The sequence below is a fragment of the Cladophialophora immunda genome, assembly GCF_000835495.1.
Source record: "Cladophialophora immunda strain CBS 83496 unplaced genomic scaffold supercont1.5, whole genome shotgun sequence".
Lineage (NCBI taxonomy): Eukaryota > Fungi > Ascomycota > Eurotiomycetes > Chaetothyriales > Herpotrichiellaceae > Cladophialophora > Cladophialophora immunda.
This window is the reverse complement of record NW_015622545.1, coordinates 745,466-770,586: the sequence shown is the minus strand read 5'-3', so window position 1 is coordinate 770,586 and position 25,121 is coordinate 745,466. Positions and strand designations below refer to the sequence as shown.

Below are 25,121 nucleotides of genomic sequence, written 5' to 3'. Positions count from 1 at the left end.
TCCCCTTCTTACCACGTCTCCGATCGGCCTACGAACTCTCCACGAAAGCGTTTCCCAGAAGAGATCTGCGGCTGTCAAGACAACGAGATTCTGGAAAGAAGCATAGATAATAGCGTGGAGCTGGTCGCCAATGCAAGCCCTGGCGTTGCGCTCCTTCTCTGTGGGTGAGTGACCATGAGGACTACTTGCTACGTGTACCACACTGCCATCTCTTGTCCAGGCCCCTTTGGTATACCTCTGGGCGTCCTTGCTCGGGAGATCTTGGCGTGGGAATCGATGTCATATTGGGTCTACGAGGGCAACCGAGGACAGCGTGCTCTAGGATGTTGGCATCGCTCCAAAAGGACCACACAAAATCATTCGACATATTCGCAGAGAGATGGGAATTCCGTCTCAGGTTGCCGGCGACGTCCGCAAGTCTTCACAGTCGGGCCGCTGGTACGTTTGGCCGTGAACGATCAAAGGGAAAAAGCCGATGCCCAAAGAGGTCCATGTCCGTCATGGACTTGCTCCATCTTTGAGAGATACAAGGACGAAGATTGCGAGCCACATTACAGAACCGGGAACGAAATGAGTGAGGATGTGGTCAACAGCGGTGTCGAACGGCGTGGATGCCTTATGCGTTGACGCTGACCCGACACCGGGACGTCAAGCGAGCTTCACAGCGACTCTGCTGCGCGAAGAGCCAGTAGCAGGTGATCGGATTCCCCCATCGAGTTCGCTGCTTCTAGTATAAAGGGCGGGGACTGTTGGAGTTCTAACCCAGGACTGAAGCCTGCAATCAGCCCTGAATTGAGCCCTCATTTAGAGCTCTATACCGAACGTTGAAGCCTTGACCAACCCGTTGCGGAGAAGGAAAAGTGTCCATCGCTCACCCACTCCCCTTCGACCTCCGCCACAGAGTACTGCCAACAAACGAACATCCAGCACCAAGCAACCAAGACGCATCTTCTTTCTGTGGAAGAGAGCTAGCGATGTGCAGGCCGTGTGTGCCCGTCGATCAATTTGGATCTTGCGCCAGCTCGATGTGGAACTCATCGATGTCTTTGTCTCGGAGAGCGAGGATGATTGGAAACCGCATGGAGGATGTTTGCGACGTCAATGACATTACTCAATTCTCCGTGGGCGCCCCGAAGCTTCTGCGTCTCCGGGTCCATGACAACACCGGAATTGGAGCGCGTGAGAGGATTGGGAGAGGAGAGCGCACCACTTGAAGGGGACGTTTTGATGTTTGAGATAATTCCGAGTCCAGAGGCCCGAACAACCAGCAGCGGGAGTCGACATGGATGTTCTACTCAGCACAGGACGTGGCGGTCGCGTGTGTCAGTGCCCAAGGAAAGGGGAACCGGGGCTTGAAGCTCCAGTTCTATGATTGATTTGCTAGAGTCATGCATGCAACCTGTAGCCTTCCTCAGGTACAAAAGTCCTTAAACAGCCAGAATCACGAATCATTATGCATAGGCTTGTTGATGTGCGAGTGCCACCACCACGGCCACTCGAGCGAGATGTACACCTTTCCTTTTACAACAATCAAGGCAATAGCGCAATGATTAGAGTGTCGTTGATGCCGGATCGAGTATTGCTTCTTGCCGCATGGAGAATGGAAGCAAGATGACGTGTTCCAAGCGAGGCAGCCGGGTCGGAGCTAGTATCCATGCATGGCTGAGTCCTTTTCTTTTACAAAGCCTGCATTGGGGTTGGCGTTTAGTTAGCGTTGGTGGTAGTAACCCAGATAGGTATAAGTGACGGATAGATCTCTCCGTGCCGCTCACCACTCGTTTTTCCCGCGGAGAACATGACTTCATACAAATAGGTCCCTCGTAAATCGCGCGCGAAGCTACACGAAAAGAGAACACTCACCACATCCGGCACAGCGTTGTCCAGATAGGGTGGTCGGAGGCTCGGAGCAACGTATCAACATGTCTTGGGGTTGCTACGTCCGAATCGAACCCGGTCTGCGGCGCTGGAGTCTCTCCGGCGCTGCCACACGTCGACATTGAGTATCGATTACATACACAGATATATACATATATATACAACACACATTAAACACAGGTAAGCCCTTCATCACTCTCACACCTTCGCACCCTCATCCTACAGCAACAATCACCATCTATCTACCCGTACCACCATCGCCATCGTGACCATGTCGCCTCCAACCTACGAGTCCCAACGCGCGTGGAAAGACCTCGAGCAATTCCTCCCGCAGCGCCTGCACTTCACCGATGAACACCATCCGGTTGAAGAGTGGTGGGAGAACCGCGGGCACACCATCCACCTCGACCGCTGGAGGAACCCGGCCGCCAAAATCCGCCTGATCATGCACCACGGCGTCGGCACCAACGGGCGCCAAATGTCCATGATCCTCGGCGTCCCCTTGCACAAGGCCGGCTTCGAGCTCGTCGCGCTCGACATGCCGGGCTACGGGCGCACCCAAGTCGCCCGGGGCGTCACCTACTCGTACGACGACTGGGTCGCGATCGCCAGCGACTTCATCGACTTTGAGCTGGAGCACGACCCCCGCCCGATCGTGCTCTACGGCCTCTCCGCCGGCGGCATGCTGACGTACCACGCCGCGGCGCTCAACCAGAAGGTCCGCGGCATCGTGGGCATGACCTTCCTCGACCAGCGCGTCCAGCAGGTCGCCGACGAGACGGCGCGCAACTGGTTCATGAGCCGCGTCGGCCTCCCGATGACCCGCCTCTGCGACAACGCGCTCACCAAGGACCTCTCGGTGCCCATGTGGCTGGCGAGCAAGATGTCGGCGCTGGCCAACGACCCCCACGCGCTCAAGGTCATGCTGGCCGACCCCTCGTCCGCCGGCTCGTGGAAGTCGATGCGCTTCCTGGCCACCTACTCGTCCTACCGGCCCGCCGTGGAGCCCGAGGACTTCGACGTCTGCCCCGTCCTGCTGACCCAGCCGGCCGCCGACGCCTGGACGCCGCTGCATCTGAGCGAGTTGTTCCTGCCCCGCATCACCAAGGTCCCGGTCCGCACGGTGATGCTGGCCAACGCCGGCCACTACCCCTTGGAAGAGCCCGGGTTGGAGCAGCTGGCGGATGCCATCATCCAGTTTTTGAGCGAGTTGGCGTGAAATGTATGTATGTGTGTATATATGTATATATATATAGAGAGAGAGAGACGGTTCGGTTAGAAAAATTCATGCGTTTGGGTGGTCTATGCCCGTACAACTACAATCACCCGGCTGGGAGCCCGGAACTGCTCCTGTCCCCCTTCCCCCAAATCTGAGGCGTGTTGAAAACTTGGAAAAACTGGGAACCTCGCGAACCCATTTGTGCGCGCGGGCGCGCGTGTGTGCCTACAAGTCCACAGGTTCACGGCAGTGCTCATTGCTGCTCATGCCCCCCGCCTCCCCGGGGCTCGCCGAGCCAACCAACCCTCAGGATCGCACAGCCTACAGAGCTCACCAGAGCTATTTGGTTCAGGTCAAATGGCGGCATATGCTCGGGTCTTGGAAACGGAAATATCTAGGTGGCGCACCCCGCGTGGGATAAAAGCACCAGTTGAGTACCGGGTGCGGCACATTCCAACTAGTGTTGCCCGGTTGCGGCATTCCAGTCTTTATTCTCAAATCTCCCAACCCCCATTCCAGAGAGTCTTTTGTTCCTAATACATCTATTTAAAGTCCTACATCTCTTCCTCCCACGATAGCTTACTCCGACTCTAGTAGCGAATCGGACTCCCTTTCCTCGTCTCTAAAGCTCCCGCGCTCACTATTCTCGTCCCCAGGAACTTCTGGTGGTACGTCCATCACTACTCGAACCGACCTCTCTCAGACCAGTCCTACGCCGAGGTAGAAGATCCTATTGAAATCCAAAAAGATGCAGAACCTACCAAACCCAGCCGAGGAGCGGCCGTACGACCGAGTCAAGGCATGCCTCGAAGATTTCAAACGGTGGCGCGAGGGCCGCAAGACTGTCGCCCCCGGGGACTTCGGACAGGTATTCCGATGCAAAATCTCAGAGGCAGACTGGCACAAGCTACAGAAAGATCTGCATATTTTCGACAATGAAGACCACGGTCCATTCTCCTCCTGCAAATTCTCATACCACACCTCATCGTCTGTACTCGTTATTCGATACCTCCTAACTGAAGTCCATCAAAGGCCAATCAACTTCCTGGCTCAGGTCATTCGGTCCGCGATCCCCTCCTTAGACGTCGACGTTGTCCAAGGCGGCCCAACTGTCACGCTTCTCCATGGCGAAGCAGATAGGGAGAGTAAACAGGCAGATCTTTCAATTTACGAAGAAATTGACGGAGATGACAAGCTCAAATGGGTTCTTGAAGTTGGATTCACTGAAACTTACGATGATCTCCTCAAAGACGTACGATCGTGGCTGACAGGAAGAGAGCACGAGGTCGCCTTCGGGGTCTTGATGCAAATCACCGAGGAGCCAGCACACCATTGCCCTTTAGCTGACATTTCCGATGAGGAATTCGAGGCCCGAGGCCTAAAGAGTCGTCAGGATATATCTCGCTCCGACTTTGTGATGGAAGGAGAATATGGCCCCGTATCCTATCAAGGTGATCGTTGGGCAGGACAAATTAAGGAGATCTTCTGGGAAGTCTGGAGGTTGAACTCGCAAACACAAGAGATAGAGCTCGTTGGTGAACGAGAGGTCATCGTCCCAGAGACCGCCGCCTCACCTAAGATTCAAATCGGCCAGTTTCTGTCAGTCGCTCCGGTGGGCGCACAGATTTCGCCAGATTGGGATGTGTTCCGAACTGTTGAACTAGCAGAATCGTGAACAGGTCATGGATTGGTCTGTCTACCTGTGCCTGTCCTCAGGCAAGGTCTGAACGTCTATATACAAAATGCTAGGTACCAGGAAGACCTCCCCTGAGTCCTGCCACGCCGCAAGACCTCCTGGCACTAGGCGCAATTAGGTAACGCCTGAAGCGCACGTAAAACGGCAACTGTCTCAAGCGCAACACACCCCCCCAGCCATTGCAGTGATCGCTATAGATCACAGGAATGGCTGTATATCAACCAGATTGAGTTGCCTGATAAACCGATCGAACTTCTGCCTAGACAAGGCCTTTGTAAACCCATCTGCCTTCATGCCGTCTGTCGACACCCATTCGATCTCAATCGAGCCGTTTTGGACTTCCTAACGCAGCCAGTGTTGGTGTATATCGATGTGTTTAAGCTTAGTGTTGATCAATGGCCCATTTACTGTGAGTAGTCGAATGGTCTGTATGTTGTCTGAGAGGATGCACAGGCGGCTGTTAGTTGCGAATCTGATCTGTCTATAGAACCGTTACCAGGCGATCAGTTCCTTTACCGTTCGCGACAGTGCCAACAGTTCTGCCTCTGTACTTAAGGTGGTAACTGTCGATTGCTTTGAGGCCTTCTAATCGATAGGTCCTCCGTAAAGCTGAAAGAGGTATCCGTCTGAGCTTTTCCTGTCTAGATTGTCAGCAAATGCCGCGTCAGAGTAACATTCCATTGGGTAGGTGTTAATATCAGGATCGTCCTGATTGACGATGCCATTGTACTAGATACCGCAGTACTTAGTGGCGACTAGATAACCAATCACTCGATTAGCAGCCCTAAGATGTTCTGGCCCTGGATTTCTGAGGTGTTATGCTAGTAATGAACAGGCCTTTGCAATATCTGGCCTGGTGGTCACAGCCGCAAAGTTGAGCGATCCCACTCGTTATTGGAACGCAAATATCTCTGTACTTGAGGCCTTTCCGTCAAAGATCTGCGGCAGGTCAATCGGTAACGGCGTAGTCGCCAGGACTCGCGTGTTTACCTATATCTCGAATCGTGCTACCAGTTTATCAATATAGGAGTCCTGGCACAGCCATAGTAGTCGATTTGGCCTATCCCTGATGATTCGGATCCCCAGGAACCAATTAGCTTTATCGATCACTCGAAGGTCCAAACGTTCCTTAAGTCGATTGACTAGCCGTTCGACGTCTTTAGCGACCTCTATTCTGTATAAAATGATGATGTCGTCTACGTAAAAGAACAGGATCATCTCGTCGTTTGTGAGAACACAGTTAATGCTAGGCAATTATTGAAGACCTAGTTCCTTCAACACTCTGACGAGGTAATCATGCCACAGGAGAGGTACCTATTTTAGGCCGTAAAGCGCCTTCAGGAGTAGCAGGATTTTGTCTGTTTGGTGGAAACCTTATGGCCATTCCACTGTGACGTCTTCGTCTATAGCGCTGTTTAGGAACGCGTTGACTGCGTCCAGCTGCAGGATCTCTAGGTCGAACGCCGCGGCTAGGGCTATTAATGCCCTGAACACCTTAATCGTCAAGGTGGCCGCATAATTATCCCGCTCAGTGGTCTATAGATCGCCGCGAACGCAGATGCGCGCCTTGAACTTATCTAGGAACCCATCTGTGTCGAACTTATACTTAAAGACCTATAGTAATGGCAATGGTCTTTTAGTAGTCTCGTTTAAATCGACTTCTTTAAAGGTCCCTCTACGCTTTAATTGGTCGAATTCCTCTTGTGCGGCTGCCTCAAACTGCTATCTGAATGGGTGCCTTTTGAGATCTCTCCAATGCTTTGGTTCAGGAGGTAGATTGTCTTGATGCAGGCGTAGGCCATTTATTTAGGTGGCAGCAATAGTTGGCGATCGATCAACTAATTGTCCGTCTGCGACTGCCACAGAGAACGCGAAATGATAGCCATTCAATGAAGGCGTTTCATCCTCGACATTACCTAGGATAAACTGAGCGAACTTGCGTTTACGTTAGCGCCTAGAGCCCTCAGGTAGGATGTTGTCCTGGGAGTAGTCGGCAGATATCTCCTGGGCACGGCTTGCAACTCGATTATCCCTTGTCCGATTAGGTTCCGTACCTGTAGACACTTGTTCTGAGGTTATAGACGGCGTTTCCACCCCCCCAGATGGTAGCGGCGAGGTCTGTTCTAGTGTCGAGGCCAAATCTGGCGTCGTTCCTGGCGTTGGTAGCGGTGGTGTTATGCGCCTGCGCTTTCGCCTTATGCGATCGGCCTGGTCGCCTATAGAACGAGGCCTAATTGTGATTGTCTCAGGGTCATTTTCTGAGTTATTCCCGTCGACGCTGTCATCTGTAGCATCGCCGGCATCCTCTATATCGTTATCGGCACTTAAATCGATCGTTTCTGTGACAGTTTCAAGGGTTGAGAGTTACGCAAGTTGGTCCTGTTCCTACGGATTGAACCGCTGGCCTTCGTCGAATATGACGTCTCTAGTCCGGATAATAGTTCTTCCGGCCGGATGCCAGATTCAATAGATGTTCCGAGAGTCATAGCCAACTAGGTAGCCGATCAGGGACCTCGCGTCCAACTTCATCTTCCTGTCCATCTTCTTTCTCAGACAGAACGCTTTACAACTAACGATTCTGAGGTGATTAACGCTTAGTTTGCGGCCTGTGAGAGCCTCAAAAGGCGTCCGTCCGTTTAGTTGCATCACAGGCGTTCGATTCATCAAGTATCCTGCCGTTTTCACGAGTTCTGGCCACAATGAATGGGGTAAATTTGCACCTATTCTCATGGCGCGAGCCTTCGTCGTGAGCGTTCTACCTACGCGTTCTGCATGCCCATTTTGTGCCTAAGTGTGAGGAGCACTAAATTCAACCTTAAGGCCTATCTGGCGCGCAAAGTTATCAAAGGTTTACCCTAGGGCAGTGTCGTTGTCAATCCGCAGGATCCGAACGCGCTGATTGAACTACAGTTCCACATGCTTAATAAAGGTCTCAATCACGCCGACTAGGCCTACTCGTTGAGGCTGAGTAAACACGCAATTGAACGAGGTCTTGAAACACTGGAAATAGACTGCGAATTGGTCCCCATTATAGCCCTCGTCAAGTTCCAGGAGATCGTAAGAGACTCTGTGAAATAGGTGTTCCTCTGGGTACTCCCTGTCGCTTGATCGAGAGATCAACTGAGTGGCCTTCGATAGGCGGTAGGCTTCACAGATTGCGTGATTTATCGCGAATAGCCGAATGCCTACTACGGCGCCTGGTAACTTAGTAAGTGCCTGCGGGCCAGGATGGGCCATTCTAGCATGCCACAGCGCGGATAGATCATAGTCCTGCTGTGCCTTCTCTAAGGTAAACGCCGCTGGATGTGCCTGCGCTGCCATCTCCTGTCCGTCGGATCTCGCGCCTTGCGCGCTTGCGGCCACCGCGAACGTGGCGCCTTTTGGTTGATTATCAACTGACACGATCCAATGGCCTGCCACTGGTTCAATCTTCGCGATAACCTTTCCGTTTCTAGTCAATTGACTAGTCTCAGTGCTGAAGTGAACGCCTTTGCTATTCAGCCTTGACAAGGACACGATGTTAGTCATGAAACCTGGCACATAAATCACGTCTGTGATCGTCATTGTTTTCATGCCAACAGGTGTGTTAACCTTGATGGTTACAGAACCAATTGCGCCTGCTATACAGCGGCCCGTTCCTGCTACAATCTCTGTGGTAGCGCCAGGAGTTCTCACGTCGAACAACGCGTTCCTGTCATTGGTAATGTGGACGTTTGATCCTGAGTCCAGGATCCAGTTGTCCTTGAGAGCGTTGACAGCCATTGCAGAGTAAGATGCCACCGCAAAGGTCCCTACTGACTCTAGTCCAGAGCGCTCACCGTCGTCGCCTGCCTCAGGTAAGGAGATCTGCTTACTGCCATTGGTACCATTGGCTTCCTTCCTGGACTTCGCAGACGACCGTGCGGCCTTCAGGATCCTCTCGATGTGCCTCTTTCGCCTAGGTGACTCGTCAAGCTTCGCCTTGATCTGTCGATCGATCTCATCATTAGGATTCCAACCTAATGGTCTGATCGAAGCGTTCAGATACCAGCAGTCTTTATACCAATGTCTCTTGCCACAGAGGCATTCAGGGGTCTTGTCTTTAACGCCATTAAGGGTTGCAAATGCACCACTTGCAGCCTCAAAATGGTCGAGACTATAGGTCTGTAAAACCTTCTCGTTTTTGTTCATGTCTCTGATCCTTCTATAACTAGCGATCAGGCTCTCAATTGAGGGTTTGGTTGTGTCAGGCGCGTCAAAGAACAAGGCGCGTTTGGCATTAGCCCACCCTTCGTCGATCCTGTTGATTGCATTGAGAAAATCGTTCTGTGCCCTGTCCTTGTCGACCTCAGGCAACTTGAGATCTTTCGCCTCCTGACAGACAGAGAGCCATTCGCCTAGCCATCTATCGATGTTGGTTCTGCGATTGACCTTCAAAAGAGCGCGATATTTGGCCTGGACGCCTAGTTCCCTGGCACGATCGGATGGCGCGACCTGGGCCTTGAGGGCTCTCAATCGATGCCAGTTATCGGTAATGTCTGTGCGCATAATGTGCGGAACGAGGATCTCGTCGATGCTTTCGACAATGGCCTCAGTTATCTTGCCCTCGTGCTTCAGATAGTCCTGGCGCTCAGTCTTCCTGATCTGCCATTCCTTTAAGTCTGTGCCTGTGGAAGGACCAGGTGGTGGAGGCGCTGCGGGCCTCGCATCTTTCGAAGGATCAATAAAGACCCAGTGGTCATAGATCTCTACCTTAGTCTTGATCATCCAGAGCCATTTAGTCCAGGTATCAGGACCTATGAGGATAACGGCGTTCCGCTTGATCGAGGACTGAGGGTCCATGGCGTTACAGGAGGTCTTCAGGTAGGCGTTGACGAGGTCAGAGAGGCAGTGTGTGCCTATACAACAGGTGTAGTTGTATACAAGGAATGCAACGTAAATGGCTATCGGCGCGATCTAGAATCGCCCCGGGCTCATAACTGTTGAACTAGCAGAATCGTGAACAGGTCATGGATTGGTCTGTCTACCTGTGCCTGTCCTCAGGCAAGGTCTGAACGTCTATATACAAAATGCTAGGTACCAGGAAGACCTCCCCTGAGTCCTGCCACGCCGCAAGACCTCCTGGCACTAGGCGCAATTAGGTAACGCCTGAAGCGCACGTAAAACGGCAACTGTCTCAAGCGCAACACGAACCTTGTTGCAAAGGGACATTCAGAAAATGGCAACGAGTCGATATCTAAAGTGGGAATCGAACCGAGGGACAAAAGATGGGGATGACAGAAGGACCGACCCGGACTATGTACCAGGACCTACACCACGCCGTAGGCACTGATAGATTGGACATCTCTGCTATTACCATCAAGTTCCACCGCAAGTTCCGCTGGCCGCAAGTTCGCTTAGTGCTTTGTAGAAGCCAACTACACCTAATTTAGCTAGTGGCAATTTCCGCTCTCCATCCTCCGTATCCCTCCTCCTAGACCTCGCCGCCGCCTGACCTCGTCGCCGTCTGTTTGTATAGCCAACCTTGGTGTTGATCTCTCAGCCGTCCTGCGAGTTAGGCAGGAAGCCTTGTTGTCTAGCCTCAACTAGCCTAATAGTCCGTTTGCGGACTCGTTTGCCTCTGCCACTGCCGATCGCAGGCGGCGCTGTCGATGATAGCAAGGCCAGCTCAGGAGAGTCCTCAGGCGAAGGACTGCGCCGCGGCCGTGGCCGATCTGGCGTCTGAGGCACTAGGCGTGTCGGGTTCACGGCAGTGCTCATTGCTGCTCATGCCCCCGCCTCTTCTTGGAAACGGAAATGGAAACTTTGAGAGAGAGAGAGAGAGAGACACACACACAGAGGGGGGGTTTCAAGATTCGCCGCTGAAATATAGTGGTATTACTTACCCCCGCATCAATTTGTACATTCACCCGTCAGTTCTTTCCATCTTTTGGTGGAAATTTGGGCCATGTGAACAGAGGGACGTCCATTCCTGACGAGTCCACGCCGAACGTCATCCAGAACGAAACTTGAATTCTGCTCAGATGGTATGATTTGATTAAGGCCTGTAAGCAATGACAACTAACTAGACTAGCAATTAGACTGGCAACGATCCTGCAATGGCAACCAAGTGCCAACGAGCCTGCAACCCTGATAGTCGAACTGTCTCGCAGAAACCCTTCACACATAGTCTGGGTCGGTCCTTCTATCATCCCCATCTCTTCTCTTTCGTGTACGTATCCACGTTTGGTATCGTTTCAGGCCCAGCGATGGAATTTTTCTCTTGAGAAGGAGTCGGAAAAGATCCCAGTCTAGTGAAGCTTGTACATTAGCTGGGGCGGTCGTTAGGAACTCGTCGAGTTGGATTTGCGATGAGGAGCTGGTTTTGGGGACAATAACCTCCCGTTGGGCCACGAGCCGGAGCTGGCGTGTTTCGGGATCCAGGCGCCAGACTTCCCAGAAGACCTCCTTAATCTCTCCTACCCAGCGGTCACCCTGATAAGATACTGGTCCATATTCCCCTTCCATCACGAAGTCGTCTTCAGATATATCGTCATGGCTCTTTAGCCCTCGACGCTCGAGTTCCTCGTCGGAGACACCCGGTAAAGGACAACGGTATGGCGGCTCTTCTGTAATTTTCATCAAAACCCCATGGACGATGTCGCCACCGCTTCTTGTCAGCCAGGTCTGTATGTCTTCGAGGAGCTCGTCATATGTTTCCGAGAAACCAACTTCAAGAACCCATCTGTACTTGTGACCTCCGTGGGTAAATTCATCGAGCGCAAGATCTGCCTTTTTGGTCGGATCGGGACCTTCGCCCTTGAGCTCGTAGTCTTCATTTCTAACAAAGCCCACAGTGGTGGGGTCGGTCACCGAGCGGAAACAACCTTCGATGAACCCAACTGCCACTTCATGCATGGCCGATGGGGCGGCACATTCAATGATAAGAGTCGACGTTGAGGCATGGTAGGAGAATTTGCAACGGGTTTCATATGAGAATCGACCGGGGGATTCGTCGAGGTCGTAGATATGCAGATCTCGCTGTACCTTGAGCCAGTCGCCAGGTGAGATCCGGCATCGGAAGAGCTGGTCGAAGTCACGGGCGACGGCGGTCCTTCGGCCCTCACAGTGGAGTTTGAAATCTTCGAGGTATGCCTTGACTCGGTCGTACGGCGGCTGCTCTTCGGCTGGGCTTGGTAGGTTCTGCATCTTTTTGGATTTCAACAGGTTCTTCTGCCTCGGCGTAGGACTGGTCTGAGAGAGGTCGGTTCGAGTAGTGAGTAGTGATGGACGTACCACCAGAAGTTCCTGGGGACGAGAATGGTGAGCGTAAGAGCTTTAGAGACGAGGAAGGGGAATCCGGTCCGCTGCTGGGGTCGTAGTAAGCTATCGTGGGGAGAAAGAGATTGTAGGGGTTTATATAGATATATTAAGAACAAAAGACTCTCTGGAATGGGGGTTGGGAGATTTGAGAATAAAGACTGGAATGGGGGTTGGGAGATTTGAGAATAAAGACTGGAATGGGGAGTTGGAATGGCGCAACCGGGCAACACTAGCTGGAATGTGCCACTCACCTTTGTAGGACAAAGCCCACTGGGCAAGTTTATGAGCCTCTCAACCTCCGTTCAGGGGTGAGACAAAGGGCGAGACTTGTGACATCCTGAGATCAGGCGACGACAGGGAGACTGGCTGGTGTTTACAACGCGCGGAATGTGGTGCTGAAAACATCCCTCTCATATTTTCTGGCACGACAGTCGGTAAACCTCGGTTGTGCGCGGAATGCTGGAGCCTAGCAAACGCGCACGCGTGAGGTTGTAGGACACCGCCATGTTCACACCCTCATGCCAATCTTGACGTGAGTCTCCCATTGAGACCAACTGGCCAAATCAATACTTTTGAACTGACCACACCGCACGGCCCCCCAAAGATGGCAAATCTGACCCCGGTCCCTCGAACCATGAAGTCGCTCGTCGCGCCACGCTATTGCACGCCGGCTGAATATCAAATTGTCGAGCTCCCCGTGCCCGAGATCAAGAAGCCAAATGAGGTGCTGATCCGCATATGCGCGGCTGCCGTGAACCCTGGCGACACGCAGGTGGCCAGTGGAGCGTTCAGGTTGCTCCAATCATTCAGGTCGGCATGTCGTTTGCATGGTAACCAGAAAAAGAAAAGGCGGCTGATGATTTCTCCAGCTTTCCCATCAAGCTGGGCGTCGAAGGCGCAGGCGTCGTCGTCCAAGTCGGGTCTGCCGTCGCGACCGTGAAGCCTGGAGATGAGGTTTACGTGTTGGAATCGGACCCGGCAAGCAGTAACTGGCACAAGGCTTCGAGGTCGGGGCTCAACAGGCTAAAGAAAGAACTGCAGACTTCGAACACTTCGGATTCTTGTCCGAGTACGCCCTTGCGTCCGAGCAGTTCGTGCTCCGCAAACCTGCAAACCTGACCTTCAGCGAGGCGGCGTCGCTCCTGGGAGCTACGATGCCGGGGATCGAAGCGTTCGAGACGGCCCTGAAGCATATGCCCGAGGGTGAGACGATCGCGGGCAAGACGGTGCTCGTGACTGCCGGCCTTGGCGCGCTGGGCTCCATGGGAACGCAGCTCGCAAAGAACGTCTACGGCGCGGGCAAGGTAATCACGACCGTCTCCACGCCCAAAGTCGCCCTCGTCGAGACGTACACGCCGGGGATCGTCGACAAGGTCGTCGACTACAAGACGCAGGACGTGCTCCAAGTGGTGCCGCGCGGCTCGGTCGACGTGGTCTACAACGCGCCCTGGGACTTTACGGGCCTCTTCCCGCTGGTCAAGCCGAAGTCGGGCGTCTTCATCACCGCCTCCGGCATTCCGCCCAGCGGCTTGCTGAAGCCGGTGTTTCCGCGCATGCCCCGCGCCGTCGCCTGGCTGGTGGACCTGCTCCAGTGGTGGTATCTATGGAGGCTCGTGGGCACCTCGGTCCACTACGAGATGATCATGTGCACGCCGTGGGACAGGCGGAAGCTGGAGGAGGCGGGCGAGGTCATCCAGGCCGGTCACGTCAAGGCCGTCATGAGTGAGGTGCGGTTTGACGACCTCGACGCCGTTCGCCGCGGCTGTCAGCAGGCGTACGAGGGCCGCGGCGGGGTGGGCAAATTCGTGGTCAAATTCGTATAGATCGCCAATGCATACGAGGCTCACCCTCGATGCCATCTACCCAGAGTTGCCATAGTATTGCATCCGCTTTGCTCAGCCCAACAGTAAGAGGCAACTCAGCCGAGCACCAATGCCCAAATAGGTTTAGTTGGTCTTCGTGCCCTCAGCAACAAATCGGTGTCGTCAACATTCGGGCCAAGAATAAACATCCCACTTCTCTACGTCTACCTCTGCACCGTTCGGCGTCCAGCATTCCGCGTTGAGCATGCCCTCTGGTTAGTGAACGAGCGGACCAGCGACCCTCTCCGCCCGAGTCCTGAGCAATGCTCCGCCGTCCTCCACAGCTCCCGCCGTCAATGGCGTTCGCTCCTCGTCCCCGCCCGCGCGGCTCGCGGTTTCCCCTCCTCCTGCGCCAACGTCAGCAGCCTCCTGCCTCAGACGCCCTCTCTCCCGGGCCGGTCGGAGATTGAAGAGCTCGCCGGCGACACATCGATCTACCTCGAGGGGTTCTCGGTCTGGGCCATCCACTCGCCTCCCTGCGACTTCGCCGGGAAGAGCAAGAAATCCGCACTTCACCAAATCACGATCGGATCGAGTCGCCCCAGCTTTTGCCTGCTCTCAGACGACTTGCCCTCGGCGTGGCTGGGATTTGAGGGATGTCGCCGCACCGGGGGCGAGGGAAATTACATGGTCGCCTTTGTTTTAGGCTGGGCCTATGTGCTGTCGGCATGTCTAGTCGAGCTGCGACGAGAGTCGGACAAGGATCAAATCTGCTACACTGAAGAGAAGGCTGCGTGCAACACCTCGGGAAAATTGGGCAATGGCGAGACGGGCTTTGGCATACCGGTTGGCAATGCCGACTTCGAGGAATGCCGCTGGTGGTCCGCCGTCCTGGCCAACGGATGCGGATGGCGCGCTACCCTCAGTCGGGCTGGTCGAGACTTTTGTCCCTCATGGGAGTGCCATCTCCAGAGCGACGACCAAGTTCTCCGAATCCACCAGATCCCATCGAGGGACTCTGCATCCACCTCTCCGCGTGCTCCATCCTCGGAGCAGGCGCTGCAATATCTCTACCATTTTGCCCAACTCCACGACGCGCATGATCAACTCTTGGCCGCATTTGTTACTGCCCTGATGATACCCGGGCAGGGGAGAATGGGTGCTCCCATCGCCTTACCTAGGCCGGAGCCCATGCGCACCGTTAGTGGCGGTGTGCACTCGGCCTTGCTCCGAGTTTTACCAGACCATGATGACCTCCCACACTTTATGGCATTCAGCTGTGTGACCAGTGCCGCCGTTTCTTGTATGCTCGGGTGTCTGCTCCCAGATCTCGCTTGTTTGACTATTTGGTCTTCCTGTCGAAAAGAGCCGTCGGGGAATCTTACTTGTGCAGGCCCGCCCAGTCGAGTGCCTTGAAATTTCCTGCGCAGATGGATTTGCTCGTGAAAGAGGGACGTGGCTGGCTAGGCAACAAGCCCTGACAACCTCGATCTTTGGCAGTGGCATCAGCCTACGGATGGCGTCGAGACCCGTGCTCTTTGGAGGTGTCGACGTCGGCGGCGCCAGGACTGCAGTCTGCAGTCAACAGTCAACAGTCACTCCCGCAGGTTGCTTTAGTCTTCCGCAAACGGAACGATCTGATTGGCGGAACTGGGCCGACTGTCCGACCCGACATATCCAGCTGTTCAGGCATTGTGCAGTATCCAAAGACTTGTGTTGGAGGACGACCGCGATTGGCTGTGATCGCTCTCTTTGACTGGCTGAAGATCCTCCCAAGGTCTGTGGACATTGTAGGTATTGATTGACGAAGCCATCGATGGTGTTGAACTATTAGATGGTCGCAAGAACGTTTGATATCCGTGGCGGAGGCGAATCGATGCTAGGGTATATAAAGTCCGACATTTCTGCACACAATGTGCTAGTGAAATAGTCGAGTTAGGTCGTGAACAATACTGTATGGGCTCTTCCAAGGATTTCATCGGGTGTGCAGTCCGGCCTGACAACAACGATCTACACCTACTCCTACATCACTTCTGTCTGACACTATATACACTTTACCTCCTGCATACCTCTTCCGCCCCTTGTTACGACAGTACCACCACGATCATTCACTCGAAGTTGCACATCCAACAACCACGCAATCTCCGCAATCACAGGCCATCAAGTACTGTCCGACAAGACTGCTCTCGGAGCCTGTTACATCGGCGACCGCGAAGAAAAGTCGACGTAGCCCGTGCCCTTGACAAACGTCGCCAGCCACGGGCCTTGCCCCTCCTTCTCCGCCAGCTCCACGTAGAACTGGCCGTGTGCCTCGCCGTCCACGGCACGGTACACGGCGTCGCCCTCGGCGTTGCGCTCGTCGGCGTAGTAGAACTTGTATCCGCGGCCCGCGTACACGGACGCCGCCGTCTGCACCAGGTGCGCCGTCGCGCTCTTGCCCATGCCCTGGCTCAACAACGCGGGGATGGGCCGGAGGTTCGTGATGTTCCCCGTGAAGATGAAGGTGCGCGCGGCGGCCTCGCCCAGCGCCTCGAACGACGTGGCCGCCTCTTGGGCCGCCGCGAGGGCGCCGAACGTGTTGACCTTCATGTCGTGCATGGCGTCCTGCAGCGTCAGTTCCAGCGGGTCCTCCTTGCTCACGAACTTGGCCGCCGCGCCTGTCTTGTCGTCAGCATCCAACTGTCGATCCACCCCACCAGCCCGCCACGAACCGTTGTAGACCACCACGCTTGGATGGCCGAGGTGCTTGCGCACCGTTTCGAAAACCCGGGCCACGCTCTCGGGATCCGCCAGGTCGGCCTGGATGTGGAGGCGCCTGTCGCTCGCGTCGTCCGTGGCCGTCCGCGACACGGTGGCTATCCTGTACCCTTTGGCAGCGAAGGCTTTGGCGACCCCGGCTCCGACGTTGTGGCCGGCGCCCAAGACAAGGGCGATGGGCAATGATGCCGACATGGTGAGCGTGTAGCACAGGTGCCTGTTGACAGCGAAGCAGGGAGAGGGACGCTGACGCTGTGAACAACGGTGACACTGTTTGCGAACAATAACGCTGGAGTGTTCGGCCTGCTTCGACTGATTCCACACGACCACCATCTCTTTATACCATTGTCCTCGGTGTACGCGTTGCTTAGCAATGACCCTTCTCAACCTTGGTCCCAGGCTCGGAGAAAGTTGCTTCACTTTACATAATTCCCACCGCCGTCCGCGATGGGCCGTCTCTATCACACATGAATTATTAATACGGCCTCGCAGATACTTTCCACTGATTACAGTGTATACGACCCGCGCTCTGTGGCCTCCTCGCTTCCATACTGCATCGCCACGGGTCCCGCGATGGGTATAAGAGGACGCAAGAGCAATCCTTTGTCAATGAATCTCACATCCAAACTTGCATTTATATCATCCTCGTCCCCCTCAACACTTCTTCACTACTCACTCATCGCTCCCTGACATCCACAAACTAAAATGGTGTCCTGGGCCATCACCGGCGCGACGCGAGGCATCGGCGTAAGTCTCTCCAGATCACCACCACAACCGCCATCTCTCCTCAGTGCTAACACAGGCCATCTCTGCAGCTCGGCTTCGTCGACAATCTGGTGAGTCTCCCGCGACATAGGTCGTTCCATCTGTTGTTCCATCTGTGCTTGATCCATGATTCCCCAAGGGGACTGGACTGACGACCCTCAGTCCGCCGACCCGGCCAACACTGTCTTCGCGCTGATCCGCTCCCGCGCCACGGCCGGCGCGCTCGAACAGCTCGCCGCGACGCGCAAGACCATCCACATCATCGTGACCGACCTGGCCGACCCGAAGAGCCTCGTCCAGGCGGCGGCCGACATCTCCGCCGTCACGGGCGGCTCGCTGGACGTGTTGATTCTCAACGCCGGCTCCGCCGCGGGCCCGCCGGAGGCCAGTGTGCTCGCGCCAGCTGCCTTGTGAGTCGACGAAGTGACCGACCCTGTCCCTTTCCTGGCCGCGCTCGAGTGTTTGCGAAAATCGAACTGACAAGGTGCCCTTTTTAGCCACGGCAAGGAGGAAGCGCTGGAGAAGGAGATCAATGAGAATGTATGGCCCCTGACCTCCATCCAGCACCAGTCTGTCTCGCTATAGCTAGCTATCTATCTATCTCGCTGGGTGCCTGGCTAGGTAGCTAGCTCCTCTGTCTGAGTGATATGTATCACCAGCAGAAAGCGTGGCTGAGTGACTGATTGACTCACCGATTGACTCACCGATTGACTGGGTGAGTGAGTGAGTGACTGACTATTACAACAGATCAAGGCCAACCTGCTCAGCAACATGTACGTGATCCACGCCGTGCTCGACCTCATCCGCCACGGCGCCGAGAAGAAGCTGGTCTTCATCTCCAGCCCGAGCGGCGACCTCGAGTTCACGCGCCGCACCGGCCTGGCCGCCCTGGTGGGGTACTCGGTGGCCAAGGCGGGCATGAACGTGGTGACCACGAAATTCGGCGCCGAGCTGGCCCGTGAGGGCATCAGGACGCTGTCCATGAGTCCGGGGTGGGTGGACACGGATGCAGGTCAGTAAAACGCACACACACAAACCACCACAAGAGGGATCGTGTCGCTGACTCGAACCGAAACCAGCTCAAGCCGTCACGGGCGACCCGGAGGTGCGCAAGTTCATGCTCGACGCATTCCACAAGGTCGATCCCAACGTCACGGGCCCGATTTCCGTCGGTGAGTCGGTCGCGGAGCAGCTGCGGGTGATTCGGGGCTTGACGGAGGCGGACAGTGGCAAGTTTCTCACGCACCACGGCAACGAGGACGAGTGGTTCTAGTCATAGCATATTGACAGCATATCGGCACAGTGGGATGGAAATGATGGGCACTCGGCACAACGGGCTGAACTCAGGCAAATGGCGGGATGAACGGGACTCCGCCGACCACGGCGTCGAAAATGGTTAGATAGTCGACCGTGTTCTTCTCCGAATTGAGATCCTGCTGATGCCACACCGCCTCGACCATGTGCTGGACCAGATGAACGTGACTGGACCGCCGTCTCCGCTCGCGCCGACTCTGCTCAAAGACGGCCAGCATGGCGAGCCGCTGCTCGTCGCCGCCCGCCTCGCACGCGATGATGAACAGCGGCCATGCGTTCTGGCACGTCTTCATCTGGGCCAGCAGCAAGATCCCCTCCCGCACGAGCCGCCGGTGCCGGAACTCGGTCCCGGAAACGTTGTGGACGGCTCGGTTGACGTAGATCAGGCACGCGAGCCGGTGGAGGTCGGCGACCATGGCGTTGCGGTCGATCACGGTCGCGCATGGGGCGTGGACCGGGCCGTAATCGCCCACCGCGCGGGAAATCTTCTGTTCCAGCACCTTGGTGCGCTCCTCCATCTCCCCAGGAGCGGCGGCGCCGTTCGCATCATGATCCGTCTCGGAGACACGCGAAACCAGAGCTCGTCGACACGTATGGACCACGAGCTGAAGCACATCGGTCGGACAGCCAACGTTGTCCTCTACCTGCCACGCGCAGAATCAGCTAATGTCAGCGAAAAAGTGCAACCAGGCTTCCTGTTTACCTTCAGACCGCTCCCCTCGATGGCCGCTCGGGGCGATCGCGCCGTCGGGGTAAAGCCGCATCCTTCGTAAGGGACTTTCCAATGCCGGATGGTGAACTCGGCCAGGACCTCGTGGTAGTAGATCCAGTCCAGAAACACCGAGTATTCTCGCCGGACCAGCTTGTGGGTGGCCGGCGACGTGTTGATGACCTGTTTCACCGCGCAGAGGTATGTCACCCAGCTGCCCTTGGAGGGGGATTCGAGCGAGAGCTGGGATTGAGCAGTGTTAGCCGCCATAAAGCCTGTGCGTGCGCAGCAACTGGGAATGTATATAGAGATATATAGATATACGAACTCACCTCGTAGTGATACAGCAGCATCGTGGCCATCAGGTTCTGCAGCAGCGTCCTCTCGTCCAGCCAGTCGACCGACCCCCGCACCGAGCGGATGGCCAGGTGTTTGTAGCGGAGGCTCTGCATGCTTCCGTGCAGCTGCAGGGCGGCGAGCGCGAACACGCCCTGCAGGACCGGATTGGTGGCGTCCGAGGGATCGGCGAAGGCGACGGCCAGGATGAAGTTGGCCAGCGCTTCCTCGTCGGTCGGGCCGAGAACCAGGGAGCGGGATTCGGTGACTGGGTAGGTCGGTTGGGTCAGTGTCATGGTGGATGCGTCGGGAGAATCACACCGACGTACAGAAGCCCAGGAGATGCGACTCTTCCCTGTTGATGGCCGTGGGCGAGAGATAGGTCGGCCGAGGAAGTCTCATGCTCCGCAGGTAGCGAGCTAGAGGTGCATTAGCATCAAGTAGCGCAGCTCGACAATTCTCGAGGGGTGTGGTATGGTGTGGTATGGTGTGGTGTGTCGTGGTATTCACCTCGTGGAGAAACTCCCCCTCTCTCCAGTTCCGCCGCCAGCGCGACGTCCCAGCACGACGCATTCAAGAACCCCCGGACGACGGACTCCACGGTGCAGTGCTTGTGTCGCAGGACGACGGCCCTCTTGCAGTCACCCTCCCGCGGCCACGACAGCTGGATTCCGTAGCCCCGACAGACGCGGCGGGCCTTGGTGCAGGTGTGGCATGTCGGGCGGTGGGCGTCGCATCGCACTTTGCGGGCTGGGCAGAGATTAGCGCCGTTGGAATTGAGGGTGGGAGAGGGTTACCTCTGCAGGTCCAGCATCCTTTGACGCCCATGGCGAGATGGGGATGAGTGGATGCTCCGAAGTGTCAGATCGGAGTCTTATGGCGTAAGTCTTGATTTGAAGGTTGATGTGCGTTCAGCCGGGTTCATGGCGCGGTCGTGAATCTTGCGAGGTGCGATGTTTATACGCCGGCGTAGACTGAGGCAGTGAGTGAGTGAGTGAGTGAGCGAGTGAGTATGGAAATGGGATTAGTCAGTCAAGTCTCGGAGAAAGTTGCCTACGATGATTCAGCGCCCCAACCATCCCACGGCTCAAGGCGGCTCAACTTCGTCCGGGGAATCAGCCTTGAATTTGTTTGGGGGGCTTGCCTCTTGTGAATGGCCGCACAATGCACCCTGCTGTGCCTGCTGTATCTGCAGGTTCTGGTGGTGGTCTCCTCCCATTGGTCCTTTCCCTCCAATAACCAGAGGTCGACCGACTCCTATTGTTGCCATGATGTTCTTGCTCGGTTGTGCAGTCCAGCAGCGATGTTTAGGCAAAATTACACGCTATACCTAATATAGACTAGTGTTATACCACGTGATACATAAATTAGGTATAGCGCCGAGTACTCCTCGACTCGGAAGAACGTAGTTCCGACCGATAAAAGCTCACTTCTGCCAACCACCCCGCATGCGACAACGACGACGACGACAAAGCACCAGTCTACAACTACACCACCCATCCTCGGCATTGTTCGTCGCGCATCCACCAGTTCCGCGGAGTCACCCTCTGGTCGTTGGCGTACATTTGGTGCAACGCGAAATGCCCAACTGGGAAATACGAGAGTCAGACGCCGCAGTGTCAGAAGCGACCACCAATAAAGCCCATTTGGGAAACGCCCTTCAGGAAGTATCAAGTTTGGGGTGGACCCCTTGCAGAAGTGTACCAGCGGCGGAAAAGACCCATACGGAAAAGCGCCCAGCAAAGACGTGTCAGGCTCCACAGAGTCAGAAATGCCCTCTCCCAAAAAGCCCATTTGGGAAAACACCCATGCAGAAAAGACCCAGAATGGCAAAGCCTAACTTGGAAACTGCAAGCCAGGCACTGCGAAGTCAGAAATGCCCCGGTGAAAGAACCCGTTTTCAAAAAGCACTGAGGCAGAGGAATCTGCGGACGGGTGCCCACTGTGGTAGGGACTCATCCGGAAAAGCACCCACCATGACGAGGAACCGCGCAGAAGAGTACCTATCCTGGCAAAGGACCATGCAGAAGATGCCTATCCTGGCAAAGGGCCGTGCAGAGGAGTAACCCTGGGGTTGTCTCCGCTAGTGGCCAGTTTAGACGGCAAGGCGGGATCCAACTTGAGTTGGAAAGCCGTGGTAGCGGTGCAGGTGGCACGTGAAGCGCAGAGAGGTTCAATGATCGAAGGGCAGCGTAGAGATGGACGACAGTGGAGAGATGGACAACACCTTATCCTCTCTGTGTGTAAAGTCGACTGTGTCGATCTAGACGACGTGGAGAGGGAGAGGAACGAACCGAGCAAGCTGTGGCACAAAACTGGTAGAAAGAGGGGGCAAGAGTGTCAAGGTTGCACCTTACTGGGAAGCCTCGCCGAGCTACCTACTCAGGTCGGAGAATCAACCTAGTTCCACCAATCAGATCACTCCATTTGCGGACGACCAAGAGACTGCAGTCATGACTGCGGACTGAGCACTGACGGTAGTCCTTGTCGCTGGCGTGACTGTAGTCTGACTGGTGACTGCAGCCCTGGCGACACTGGCTGTACGTATGGCCCGTTTCGTATCCAGCATCGCTGTCATCAGCAGCTCCACAGCATGACCAACGTCGGCAGTTGGGTGGTCACTGTTGAATCGCAGCATTTTCATAGCATTGGCCAGTGTCCACAGGTCGAAATCGATTCTGGACCGGAAGGCGTTTCTCATCAGTAGGAATGCCGCGTGGTGCCAATTCAAAGTACGGGATGGCAGCAATGGAAATCCTGCCAGACGTCGTCCGTCCCAGCGGGATTCGGCGCACGGCTGTGTCCTCAACAGGGTCCCAGTCGCAAAAGAAAATCAGGCCGCGACGGCGAGAATTTAGAGAGATATTCTCGCATCTTGCTTTGCCGGTATAAAGCGGCTTCTATCGTCGACTGATCCTGGTCGCAGCATCTGCATCCTGCCACTTCGAGCCATGCGTGTAGAGCATCCTCGTCTGCCTGGAGATCTTCATCATTCCATTTTTGTTCATCCGCCACCTCCAGACCGTACAATTTCCTGCGATTTCCGAAGCTGACGAGGCATGTTCTGAAATCGTCCATCCTGGGCTCCACGGGGGCATTGGACGGCAGCTCCAAGGATATGGCGTCAACATGTCTCAGGCGTCTCAGGGGTGTCAGGATGATCTCCAAGTCAGACCAGTCTCCTTCGCGTTTTGGTGTTCTCGCAACAGGATCCCAGGCCGTGTATCTGGGGAGATTAATATTCCAGGACCCTTCAGTGTGACATTTGGCCGCCTTGTTGTCTCGAATCTGAACGATAATTTGGGGCAGTCGAGTCGACAAGCGCGCATCTGGGACGACGATGCCTTATCCACGTCGCGACAAAGTACGTTGCCTCTCCCAGACCGACCTCCCATAGGATGGAAGGAAACAGTACAACTGCACTTATCAATGGACCTAGATAGCTTTCCGTTATCCAAGTTCCGACAAGTACATTGCATACCCCTGTGATGATTCACCCCCTTGAGAGAAGTCGGAGGGCTTAGTCGACTGCTCGTATGTTGGCGCGACAAATGGACACACATCTCGGGATTACCGCTGGCTCGCCGCGACGGATCTTTCCCTTTCTTTTCGATGGATTCGCATGATCCGCAAGGGGAAATTTTTCGAAGTTAATTCGATCTTTTGGGAGCAGCTATGCCATGGACTGTGTGCTGAGAGCCGTGGGCTGCCAACAAGTAGGCTGTGGCGGGGCCCAGAGGTGTTGTATGAACTCTGAATCAGCGAAAATATCATCTAGAGACGCCTTGCCGGTAGCAGACAGGTCGGCAAAGCAACGACCTTGATTGATAGGGATCTTTGAGAGTAGTGCGAGCCCAACTTCCAGTGATTGTATATCTTTCGCTGCCTCTTTTCCAGTTCCTGCGCCGAAATCTGATATGTGGAAGTGTGACAGATGAACTCAGATCTATGAGGTAGAGGGTTTGATCCTGAGCGAGAAAGTTGGATGCGGCAAGATCGTTGTGGGCAATCCCAGCACTATGCAATGCCTTGACCAATCTGCGGGCTTGGTCTGCAACGTTCGAGCTGATTGTAGTCTGTGTGAGCGACTTGCCATCAACCCAATCAAATAGCATACCCCGGACTTTCTGATCGCAAAGATTCTCTGGCCTATTTTATAGAAACGGTTGTATGTTGAACCGCTTAGCCACTTGTATCTCCGCAGCTGTAGGTACATCGATCCGACCGTAACAGAAGGGGAGGATCTGGCCGTTAAGACCTTGTTGAATAAGAGCGCCATTCGCGCGGCATTCGATGTAGAAAGGATCGTAGAAGGCGTTTCGTTGCGTTCCCTTAAGTTTGGTTACGTTTAACCCGGGATGATCGAACCTGAACTTCTCCAGAATTAATATGTATCCCAAAGACAAGTTTCATTGAGCTTACCATCTTGAGCGCGTAGTCTTTCTTGCGTATGCGGACTTTGAAAACGTAGCCATCCTTTCCACCTCCAGCGCATGTCTGGAAATGAATCCTTGAACTCCCCGATTCGAAGGGCTCCAGCAGAAGAGAGTTGAAATCATTCATTCACGGCGGAGGCGTCGTCACCGTGTTTCTCCTGGACAAGTCAACTGGGTTGAAACCCCGCAGAAATGAGGTTTGAGAGTTGCACGCCGACCTGGCGCAGGCACAGCCCGGTCACGTGGTGGTCGGAACAAAGCCTTGCACGTGCCATGCCATGAGGCTTCAGGTCATGTGATTGCTCGTGAAGGCCTCAAATCGAGAGACGAGCGGATCTGACAAGCTATTTCCGACTCTCAATCACGTCGATATACAAAGTATTTGCGCCGTAATGTTGCAAATGCCCGCTGCAGCACTTATAATTGACCATGCCGCATCCGTAGGGTTGAGAATAAATCACCGTTGGCGCAACAAAAAACTTGGCTATGATGCAGCCTCGGCTAGAGTGTCCTCCTGTGGCGGCGCTTGGGAAACTCTCCCTGAGCCTTCCTGACGGTAGCACCAGCGACCATTGATATCTTTCAGCCTCCGTCAGGCTCCCAGGTCATGGTACATGGTACGATTCCTCGACAGAAATGTCAGAGGTCGCAAGCATATGGATGAACCCGACTGCCAAGTTGATGGTAAGCTGCGCTGTAGCTGTGTTCTTCCAGGGAACAATGACGATCTCCAAGGGTGTCTGGGAAGAGCGAAATCACCTGGCTTTCCCTGTTCCAGCGCTCTTCACTACACAGTAGTCTAGGTGCTGTTTTAGCTATGCAGACTCGACATGCCAACCCCCAGCAGTACATCCCCAGCAGTACATCCCCAGCAGTACATCCCCAGCAGTACATCCCCAGCAGTACATCCCCAGCAGTACATCCCCAGCAG

General features: G+C 54.9%; 7 protein-coding genes across 9 annotated transcripts; 4 read left to right on the top strand and 3 right to left on the bottom strand.

Annotated features, from left to right (window-relative positions):
* The first annotated feature begins 1,842 nt into the window (after positions 1-1,842).
* On the top strand, positions 1,843-3,197 carry PV07_08627 (uncharacterized protein). Its single transcript, XM_016395815.1, has one exon. It carries the CDS (start codon positions 2,147-2,149, stop codon positions 3,092-3,094), a length of 948 nt encoding a protein of 315 aa, XP_016245671.1. The 5' UTR covers positions 1,843-2,146; the 3' UTR covers positions 3,095-3,197.
* A 372-nt stretch (positions 3,198-3,569) lies between these two features.
* PV07_08626 (uncharacterized protein) lies at positions 3,570-4,823 on the top strand. Its single transcript, XM_016395814.1, has one exon. It carries the CDS (start codon positions 3,843-3,845, stop codon positions 4,767-4,769), a length of 927 nt encoding a protein of 308 aa, XP_016245670.1. The 5' UTR covers positions 3,570-3,842; the 3' UTR covers positions 4,770-4,823.
* A 5,964-nt stretch (positions 4,824-10,787) lies between these two features.
* On the bottom strand, positions 10,788-12,451 carry PV07_08625 (uncharacterized protein). Its single transcript, XM_016395813.1, has 2 exons — positions 12,323-12,451; positions 10,788-12,056 (listed from the first exon to the last, which is right to left on the bottom strand). The coding sequence occupies exon 2, from the start codon at positions 11,955-11,957 to the stop codon at positions 10,929-10,931; it is 1,029 nt and encodes a 342-aa protein (XP_016245669.1). The 5' UTR covers positions 11,958-12,056; positions 12,323-12,451; the 3' UTR covers positions 10,788-10,928.
* A 224-nt stretch (positions 12,452-12,675) lies between these two features.
* PV07_08624 (uncharacterized protein) lies at positions 12,676-15,909 on the top strand (the record flags this gene model as incomplete). The annotated part of the gene is made up of 4 exons (XM_016395812.1): positions 12,676-12,881; positions 12,941-13,056; positions 13,113-13,888; positions 13,994-15,909. 4 exons carry the CDS (start codon positions 12,676-12,678, stop codon positions 15,287-15,289), a joined length of 2,394 nt encoding a protein of 797 aa, XP_016245668.1. The 3' UTR covers positions 15,290-15,909.
* Positions 15,910-17,156: 1,247 nt separating this feature from the next.
* PV07_08622 lies at positions 17,157-21,006 on the bottom strand. Of its 3 annotated transcripts, XM_016395808.1 has the most exons (6): positions 20,552-21,006; positions 20,265-20,504; positions 20,084-20,173; positions 19,751-20,022; positions 19,413-19,661; positions 17,157-19,353 (listed from the first exon to the last, which is right to left on the bottom strand). In XM_016395808.1, the coding sequence occupies exons 1-6, from the start codon at positions 20,580-20,582 to the stop codon at positions 18,739-18,741; spliced, it is 1,497 nt and encodes a 498-aa protein (XP_016245664.1). In that variant the 5' UTR covers positions 20,583-21,006; the 3' UTR covers positions 17,157-18,738. The 3 variants fall into 3 exon arrangements, with proteins under 3 accessions (XP_016245664.1, XP_016245666.1, XP_016245665.1); XM_016395810.1 differs by having other exon boundaries at positions 19,751-20,173; XM_016395809.1 differs by having other exon boundaries at positions 19,751-20,504.
* On the top strand, positions 17,336-18,668 carry PV07_08623 (uncharacterized protein; the record flags this gene model as incomplete). The annotated part of the gene is made up of 6 exons (XM_016395811.1): positions 17,336-17,377; positions 17,446-17,466; positions 17,558-17,805; positions 17,893-17,935; positions 18,143-18,407; positions 18,475-18,668. The coding sequence occupies 6 exons, from the start codon at positions 17,336-17,338 to the stop codon at positions 18,666-18,668; spliced, it is 813 nt and encodes a 270-aa protein (XP_016245667.1).
* A 1,553-nt stretch (positions 21,007-22,559) lies between the features above and the next one.
* PV07_08621 (uncharacterized protein) lies at positions 22,560-24,317 on the bottom strand (the record flags this gene model as incomplete). Its single annotated transcript, XM_016395807.1, has 3 exons — positions 22,560-22,980; positions 23,934-24,127; positions 24,177-24,317. The coding sequence occupies 3 exons, from the start codon at positions 24,315-24,317 to the stop codon at positions 22,560-22,562; spliced, it is 756 nt and encodes a 251-aa protein (XP_016245663.1).
* Between the last annotated feature and the right edge of the window lie 804 nt (positions 24,318-25,121).

Coding starts and splice junctions, on each gene's coding strand:
- PV07_08627 (XM_016395815.1), top strand. CDS start 2,147: ATGTCGCCTCCAACCTACGAGTCCCAACGCGCGTGGAAAGACCTCGAG.
- PV07_08626 (XM_016395814.1), top strand. CDS start 3,843: ATGCAGAACCTACCAAACCCAGCCGAGGAGCGGCCGTACGACCGAGTC.
- PV07_08625 (XM_016395813.1), bottom strand. CDS start 11,957: ATGCAGAACCTACCAAGCCCAGCCGAAGAGCAGCCGCCGTACGACCGA.
- PV07_08622 (XM_016395808.1), bottom strand. CDS start 20,582: ATGGGCGTCAAAGGATGCTGGACCTGCAGAG. Junction 20,023..20,083: donor GTCGCATCTCCTGGGCTTCT/GTACGTCGGTGT, acceptor CGACCTACCCAG/TCACCGAATCCCGCTCCCTG. Junction 19,662..19,750: donor TGCTGCTGTATCACTACGAG/GTGAGTTCGTAT, acceptor GCTCAATCCCAG/CTCTCGCTCGAATCCCCCTC.